The following is a 9,085-nucleotide window of genomic DNA, read 5'->3' as shown; positions in this document are numbered from 1 at the left end:
TAAGACGGGGAGGGGGGGGGGGGCAATTTGGTAATTGTTTTCTTTCATATTTGCCCAATATTGATGCCTGTTCCAGATCTTGCCGATGTGTGCAAAGTCAGAGAGAAGCGTAGAAATGATCCTTCTCAACTGAGAAGGAGTGTCACCAGCGCCGGCCTGGATGCACACGGTCCTGGTTTAGGGATCCGCCGACGTTTTATACTAAAAATTAAAAAGAAACGGAAGTTTTAAAAGTTTTATTTTATTGCACAATATTTTTGAAAAAAGCTTTGGTTGTCGGGAGCACGGGGTCACGACCCCTCCCCCCCGAGTTCACGCCTAAGTTTCCGTTGGTCTTGGGAGCTGCCGTAAAAAATAGCAGATAACCTGATGTGAGACAATATATGATTGACAGATACTTTGCTACTTCCTAACCTTTAAAAAGTTTGGGAGTGGAAAACACTTAAAAATCTATTTAGAACTTGATGACATCACTCATGTCAAGCAGATCGTGAAATGCAGCTGCACTATAATTCTTTTCTGGAAATAAGTACAAACATAAGTCATTTTACTACAAAAGAACCTCTCTGTTAAGGACACCATCGGGACTGACAAGTGCTCTCCTTAATAGAGAGGTGTCCTGAGTAGAGAGGTGAAATTGAATGGAAACACCCAATTTGGGACCAAAACGAGTGTCCTTAATAGAAAGGGTGTCCTTAATCGAGAGTTAAGGGAGGTTCTACTGTACGTTTTTACGCCAAAAACAAATATTGACTAAGGAATTGGCATGAGCAATTTGGTTGAAAAAAACCGACAGAATAGCAATTGAACTTGCAGCGATTTGCCACTGGTAACATGGACACTACATGTATGACGTCACATGCAGGCTCAAAACAAACCAACGGGTTTCTCCGTGGTGCACGTACAAGATTTACCCATGTATTTTTCCAATTCGTAGATTATCCATGGGGCAAACCGGCGGTGCATTCTCATGCTTGAAAAACCGTATTTCCAGATGAACACAACCGTATTTTATTGAAAGGCTCCAACAACACAGCATTATCTAACCGTATTGACTGGCTTCTTCCTTTCCTGGGACAGGCAAACTCGGCAAGTTGAAAGGCTTGTCTGATTCTGGGCAATCTGGAGAATTGATTTTCAAGGGTGGTCATGCACGGCACGGATGTATAGCACATACATTTGACCTACACTTTCGTGGTTATAGTAACTTAATATTTAAAGGGGTACGCCGTTCGTAATTACTTGTGGTCCAGTTGAATAGAAATCAACTTATACACAATGCCGTAGTGCAGTTATTGTGAATACAAATTTGTTTAAACTTGGTATTCATAGTATTTGTATATCAGTCTACACAACGGCAATGTTGAAATTTATATTTAGTACGTATTTTTGCAATTGGACATTTTTAAATTCAATTACAAATTCAAAATTTTGAACGAACGGCGTAGGCCTTTAACGGTTATATATCGATATACCACATGTACATACTATATGTACATTACATGTACATGTAACTGTATCCCGAGGACCGTACAGTCTGTTCTTGATAGCGGGGTTTGATTGTTCCTCCATCCGTGGTGATTGTGGCAGTAAAAGCAACGTCCTTGCAGGTAGGCTAACAGAATGATGGTTAAACAATGTCGATGTAATCAAAAAATATAACAGTGTCCTCAGCTTTGCTTCACTTCGACACGGATAACTTGGAGTTCATCCAACATGCGTTGTTAATGATGAGCTTCCAGTTACTAACGTTGCATCTGAAATTGTGAATTTGGACGAGTTAGGACATACATACATGTATACATGTATTTATTTTTATTGTTATCATATTGTCGAGGTCCTATTGAATATTTGGGAATCTTACTCAACAAGTACATTTTTAAGCCCCCCTTCTTAGGCGGGGCTCTTAAGATACACGCGTGTGCGAGAGTAATGCCGAGAAATGACGAGAGTAACTTGCATAGGCTACAATCAATTTTTTTTGGTTTTTTAAAATGGCGCTGAATTAATTCCGTTTACTTTACCGATTTCTCCGCGCTCTTCTTCGGTGGTGGTTGCTATCCCATTGGTTGAAATTAATTTAAATCTTCATGGGAATTCGCTACATATGCCTATGAAATTGGCCAATTATATCAATATTTTTACTAGGGAAATATCCGTCCTAAATAATGACAGAAAAGGGTGTTTTTTTCAATTTTGTGTCGACATGGTCTGGGTCACGTGACATAAACAAAACAATCGCACACACCCGTCCAAAAATGCACTTTAAGAAAAACAAATACGTTTTTCCTGCTTAAAACCACACTGAAGACTAAGTTATATTGGTCTATTGCCCAAATCTGAAGTATCAAAATGAATCACAGACTAGAACTAGCTCTATTTAGCTATAGTTGCGTGAAAAATTCGGGTGAGCGACATTCTGCACCCTAGCGGCCAAGAATTAAACTACTTTCAGCCGTCTGCTTCGGTCTCGTTAGGGAGTTTTTCCCAAATGTACGCGATGATGACGTGCCCCATTAACAGGACTTAACATCTATTTTAAAATGCGTTTCCAAAGTTAATGCATGAGGACAACCCATTTGTGTCGTATATCACTGGAAACGCCCGATTCCCCTGATTCTGCAGGATGTTAAATCGGGCATTTTATTTCTTTAAATAAATCATAAGCGTCGCATTTGCTGCTAGCTCTGTTCACCATCCAAAATGGCAATATTGCCAATTGGGCCGGACAATCACGGAAAACCCCAAATATTATACATTTCTTTCTGAATAATTCTTACAGTGCCCATTCCCCCATGAAATACAGTTGCTTACGCTACACAAGAATAAAAAAAAATTGAGGGTCAACCATTGAACTTTTGAGATATGTTAAATTTTGCACAAATCAGCGAAAAACGCACCAACTGGCACTGGACAGCTTTTCAAAACGGGGCCGACGCACATCCCAAGTTCAGTGTACACATACGTCGGCAACAACAGTAAATGCGTAGTTTCTTGTTGGCCGCCTATTGAGTAGCGCTCTAGGTTTCAGAAACTCCAACAAAACATGTCTTTACCAAAACAACTGCTAAATCAACACTGACATACTGTGAGGACCGAGAAATCAATGATTTTAGGAACTACGGTTAGGGCTTGGCCGCGCATGAATAAGGACAATCACAATGTATTACCTTACCAAAACAAAAATGTGTCGGAAGGAACTATGGATGGTCCCAACATGGGGGGTTTAGGGGGGGGGGTTCCCCTCCATTGTACTGGGTAAAAACGTTACGCTATCGTAGGGGGTTCGGGGGTGCTCCCCGACCTAAAGGGGGCTCACTAAGTCCTTGACTTTATTGATTAATGATAAGGTGTAACTTGTTTGTCTACGACACAACGGCAACATCTATACAGGCCGATATAAAACGCGGATTTATAACAGCCGCGCCGCGCCTATACGTAAAATGCCAAATCCCATGGATTTTTGCTTGCTTACCTAGTGATTATGATTTCTTGCACCTAATACTACGAAAAACCATTCACAAACCACGAATCACGAAGACAGGGATCCACCTAATGATTACAAATATCAAACAAACATATCTCCGCTTATGTGCACGATCTTGTCCAACTTGAAGTGATAAATAGAACTGACTGCATAAAACCAGTTGGTTGCACAAAGCGTGGCATTTTTATAGTACATACTGTGAATGATAAACTAATGTTTGTGAGTGGTTTGGTGATTTGCGCTTACGCTCCTCATAGATCACCACTTCTTTTCAAATATATATCAGACCGTTTGATCACGGACCTTGGCCAACACGTTAAATGACATAAAACGATCATGTGCATGATATCAAAAATATATAAGCTCGCCTTAAAATTCTTTGATAATATCTCGGCTTGGCTAAATATCCGTGAAACCAAAGACAATGGATTAGATCTATTTGATGAGACTAAAGAATACATTGTATTTTTGCTTAAAATTAGTGTGTGTTGTGAAGTAAGCTTTAATTATAGAAGCTGACGTTCAGGTAACGAATTCGCCGTCGTGGTTGCCGACACGGATTGATGACTGCCCCCCCCCCCCCGTACTTACTCTAGGCCTTGATACATGCTCTGTGGTGACCGACATGCGTCTCCCCAGGCTGACAGGGACTTGTTACTGTAACAAACATTGAAAATGATAGAGAGAGAACACTACACAATGCTTCCGCATGTTCATGTGGGTGATGTCGCGTCAGTTGTTCCAGGTAATTTTCGGGCCAGGGGTTCCTGTCATCACCTACCGCTGCTACACTTCTTTCAAGTACATGTATCGCTACGCGTTGTAGAGATGTGCACATGTGCATAACACAGAAAAGGTAGTGAAGTTGACAAAAAATGCATCTCATCAGGTTGTTATGACCCGATGAGATGTATTTTGCACTCTCAGTCACGAGACGGGCGGACTTAAAGCCTCAATGCTGGAACAGATTTTGAATTTTAAAAGTCAATATCAGACATTTTTGCAAACTACGAAGACTTTTTTACGTGACACTCGGATCGGAAAATTATCACCTTATATATCGTACTTAGTTGTACGAGGAATCAGATGATTTTCGTACATTAACATACTGTGTCGTTCGTAGCTCCGTAGCGAAACCTGCCTATTGATCAAGCTTTTTCATTGTACATGTACTTCATCCAAACAGCAGGGCCATCGAGCTTCGTCATTTCACTGCGTCGCAAACTGATCCACGACTAATAAAAGCTCTCACTGATAATACATCGAGCTTCGTCATTTCACTGCGTCGCAAACTGATCCACGACTAATAAAAGCTCTCACTGATAATAGAAAGTTTTCGAAAAGCGCCCGAAACGCCGACGCGAACGCCCGCCTATCCCAAGTTCGACGCTCCTGATCACGATGACGAACAATGTGATAGGCGTTGGCGTTTCGGGGGATTTGCGAACACTTATAGGGACTCGTCGCCAATCCCCCGAAACGCCAACATTATTTGACCTTCTGATAACGAAGCATCCTCTAGCAAACAGGGCCCACAACACCAATTCTCCTTATGCTTGTTTCCAAATAATTATGTATCGCGTGAAATGGCCTGATATTGTCAGGATGATAACGAAGCCGAACAATGGGATAGGCGTTCAAGTGGACGTTTCGGGGGGTTTGCGAAATCACCTCATTGAGTTACATTTGTACTTACTAAGCAGTCGACACATCCCAGTATTGTCGTCAACTATCTCGCTCGATTTACAACAGCGGTTAAACTTCTCACTAAAAACATGGTTTTTAGCCTCGCAATCTGAAATGGATAGGTGTGGCAATTTGTACACTACATGTACATGTATTGTGTTTATCAACCTCATCGGCCTGAAATCATTTAATGCACACATACATGTACTTTATATATGTACTTGTGTTAAAACAAGAAGATCATTCATGCGTGAGCCTACATGTGATCACCTGGCCAGAGGCCTCTTTGGCACTGTCAATGTGACGTCATCTTCACTTGGCAAATGATCAAAGGGCACCAGCATCCGACACAAATACAACAGTTGGTACGAAACTGTCCTTATAAATCGTTATTTTTCAGTCACTTTTTGAAATTTTGGACATATGAAATATATTTCTAAGGGGACTGTCTTGTTCCAAATGGCTTCTCCAGAGGGTCATCAGGGAAGGCTTGATAACACCAATCTCCATGAAGCACACTTCGTGGAGGCTTCAAAACGTTAATAAACGTAATTACTGGATTAAGGTTTACTGCTTAGTTCAAGGTTCAGACACAGCCAACACCTCTATTTTGACACCCTCGGAACTAATGCTTCGTGTACGTTTCATGTGACCAGTCAGCTTATTTCCTTTCGCGCTTCGAACGAAAGCTCAGCAAAAGAACAAAAAAAAACAACTAGTTTTCATCGATATCAAACAGTCCTTCTCAGCTTTCGCTTCATGAATGATATAGGTTAACAATGTGTTTCTGCGACAGGTACTAGGTAGAGAGAATGCCTTTGCAGCCAACAAAAACAGACGGGGGCCGGTGTGTATAGTGCATAGTTCTGAAATCTGAGGTGAGCTATCGCAGAAAGAATGCCTTTGCAGCCAACAAAACAGACGGGGGCCGGTGTGTATAGTGCACAGTTCTGAAATTTGCAGTGAGATATCGCATCGAGAATGCCTTTGCAGCCAACAAAACAGACGGGGGCCGGTGTGTATAGTGCATAGTTCTGAAATTTGAGGTGAGATATCGCATCGAGAATGCCTTTGCAGCCAACAAAACAGACGGGGGCCGGTGTGTATAGTGCATAGTTCTGAAATTTGCAGTGAAATATCGCAGAGAGAATGCCTTTGCACCCAACAAAAACAGATGGGCGACGATGAGAATAGTGCATAGTTCTGAAATTTGAAGTGAGATTTCGCAGAAAGAATGCCTTTGCAGCCAACAAAAATAGACGGGCGACGGTGTGTATAGTGCATAGTTCTGAAATTTGCAGTGAGATATCGCAGAGAGAATGCCTTAGCATCCAACAAAAACAGACGGGGCCGGTGTATATAGTGCATAGTTCTGAAATTTGCAGTGAGATATCGCAGAAAGAATGCCTTTGCAGCCAACAAAAATAGACGGGTGACGTTGTGTATAATGCATAGTTCTGCAATTTTCAGTTATATATCGCATAGAGAATGCCTTTGCAGCCAACAAATCAGTCGGAGGCCTAGGTGTAGAGTGCATAGTTCTGAAATTTGAGGTGAGATAGCCACTTCAAGCGCTACTCGGAAACATATGATCAACAAGTTTTACATCTTACCGATCTTCGCTTTCGTGTCGTAATTGCCTCCTGCAATAACCAAGCCTGCGTCATTTCTGCCGTGATGATTAGGGCTTCTCTTTGCCCTTACGATCTTTGACAATGCTAGGAAGAAGAAGAAAGAATAGACACGTCGAGTTAAGGAATAGCATTCCGCGAAGTTACTATTTATAGCTCACAAGGTCATTTGCATAAGATATTGATGACGTTTTAGTCACGTGACAGTCGGACATCGACACTTATTTCTACGCATTTGAGCTTATTTCAAAGTCAATTATCTTTGACCCTGCATTGTTTTTAGCATGAATGATACCATAGAGTCAGAGAGAGAGATATTCAGAACAATTATGTAGTATTTCCAACACTCGGACATGTGCCAGATTGAATCTAACTGCCCTAGTTAGAAAGCCTGAATCCATTACGAAACCGCATGTTTGTCCGACATTGCCTGTAATTCAGCGATGGAGAAATAGAGGGCAGCAGCTGCAGTGACCTCATCATCGCGGAATGCTATTGCATGTAACATGTAACGTGTAGCGGTTGTGTGTTCACGTGTAGGCTCAAACCTACATGAGGCACTGTGGCCGAAGGCTTGGGTGGAATTTACTACAGACACCAATAGTGCGTGTTGATTCAATTTCATCACACCAAGTGTGGATCAAATTCCTAATACAGGGTGGTCCAGAAAAAACGCAACCGGATACTTTCACTACCAGGAAGTTAAAACCATTGATATCAGTGGATGGGGAATATTTCTAGGATAGGAATAATTCCAAGATCGCCCGATTTGGTTCAGGCACAGACAGGCTTCGTTCGCGCATAGGAAAAATCGAAGTGAAATTGAACTTAGTAACTAGCTGGATTGAATGTTAGGTAATAATATGGATATGAGATAATGTCGACAAGGTTCCTAGTGACCATTTGCAACAGAGTACGGGTCATGTTAGCATGGCCAGGCCTCAGCACACCACCAAGATGGTTGTAACCTACAACGTAAGCGTTCTGTTTTTCTACATTGAACCTGGCCAAGGGACTCGATCCAACCTTGCTTCACAAAAACGTCTGAACAGAATCGGTCGATCTTGGTATTATTAGTCTTCTAGAAAGATTCCCCATCCACTGGTTGGTAATTTGTGGCGGTATAGTAGCTGACTGTACAGGGTGAAGAGCATACCGTATTTGAAACTTACCGCTTTCCTCTGCCTGTGTTACTGAAACAGAAAGGGTCACCATAATTTTAAGGTATACAAGCACATAAGGTAAAACTTGGAAACATTGCTATGATTGACATGCCACAAAATCATCGTATCTTCTGCGAATCTTGAGATTTAGAGTGATTTTCAGGGAAATGACGACCGCTATGGTGGATGCGTGAACCAACCATTCGGGGCGAAACCGAAACCGTCTTATTTGGTCGGTTTTTAATGTTTCCGGGGATTCAGAAGACTGGTGAAAGCTGCTCGGTTTGGGAATCCTGTATGGCAGGCTGAGGTTGATCTCGCCAATTCAATGACTTCTAATCAATTCACTCACCGGCAATGACGAGTAGAAAGCCAAAGATTGCCAGAAGAATGCGTCTATCCGTCATGGTGGATTATGTTTGCAAGTAAATCCTAGAGCGGGAAACGTACATAGATAAACATATTGAATGTAATTCATCAGCTTCAATAACGGAAAATCTGTCATTACGTTCAGCTGTGCCTATGGGGCGCCTTGTCCCTATTTGTGATTCAGTCTTACCCTTTCTCTCCTAGGGTTCATTTCCTGAAAATTCCGAATATCGTCGAATTCCCTACTTTGGTAAACTAATGCCGAGTAACTACTGCCACTAGGTCCAGACATCTTCGAGCACGACAGAAATATCGACGTGTAATTAATGACTCTCCAGGTGATGATTCGTAGAGGCAGCATATCCTTGACGATTTTGTCATCGGAATTTTTAGAAATAATTGAACATCCGCTTGAGTGATGTTAAACCCGGTGATGATTATGATGACGACTCGACGAACTGTATGAATTCGTCGGAATACTAGAATTTGACCACATCAAAACGTATTTTCTGATCAACGGATCGGGATTAGGTCCAATTTGGGATAGACAAGGAAGAAATTCTGCGCTATAGACTTCGGACTATTACATATTAGGCATATCAAGGAAAAGAAATGAATCATTATCATCTTCCCTTCCTCTCAGGAAAATTATAAAAATGTATACAGAGGAGCCTCACCTTGATATCTACGTACGCTTTCCGGCCAAAATCCACCAGTTGATGTTCGATGAATTCGAACGACGACCTCAC

General features: G+C 41.7%; 1 protein-coding gene across 1 annotated transcript; it reads right to left on the bottom strand.

The window, feature by feature from the left end:
- Positions 1-496: 496 nt before the first annotated feature.
- LOC135494898 (uncharacterized) lies at positions 497-9,085 on the bottom strand. Its single transcript, XM_064783210.1, has 7 exons — positions 9,014-9,085; positions 8,320-8,399; positions 7,977-7,997; positions 6,787-6,891; positions 5,184-5,282; positions 4,079-4,144; positions 497-1,757 (listed from the first exon to the last, which is right to left on the bottom strand). The coding sequence occupies exons 2-6, from the start codon at positions 8,372-8,374 to the stop codon at positions 4,080-4,082; spliced, it is 345 nt and encodes a 114-aa protein (XP_064639280.1). The 5' UTR covers positions 8,375-8,399; positions 9,014-9,085; the 3' UTR covers positions 497-1,757; position 4,079.

Source organism: Lineus longissimus, chromosome 10 (genome assembly GCF_910592395.1).
Source record: "Lineus longissimus chromosome 10, tnLinLong1.2, whole genome shotgun sequence".
NCBI lineage: Eukaryota > Metazoa > Nemertea > Pilidiophora > Heteronemertea > Lineidae > Lineus > Lineus longissimus.
Note: the sequence above shows the minus strand (reverse complement) of the source record. Positions and strands in the feature narration are given on the sequence as shown.

Bases quoted from the DNA above. Each gene is read 5' to 3' on its own strand.
- LOC135494898 (XM_064783210.1), bottom strand. From the start codon at position 8,374: ATGACGGATAGACGCATTCTTCTGGCAATCTTTGGCTTTCTACTCGTC. The intron at 6,892-7,976 runs GTAAGTTTCAAA...TCTTCTTCCTAG, and splicing joins AACACAGGCAGAGGAAAGCG to CATTGTCAAAGATCGTAAGG. The intron at 5,283-6,786 runs GTAAGATGTAAA...TATCCATTTCAG, and splicing joins CGACACGAAAGCGAAGATCG to ATTGCGAGGCTAAAAACCAT.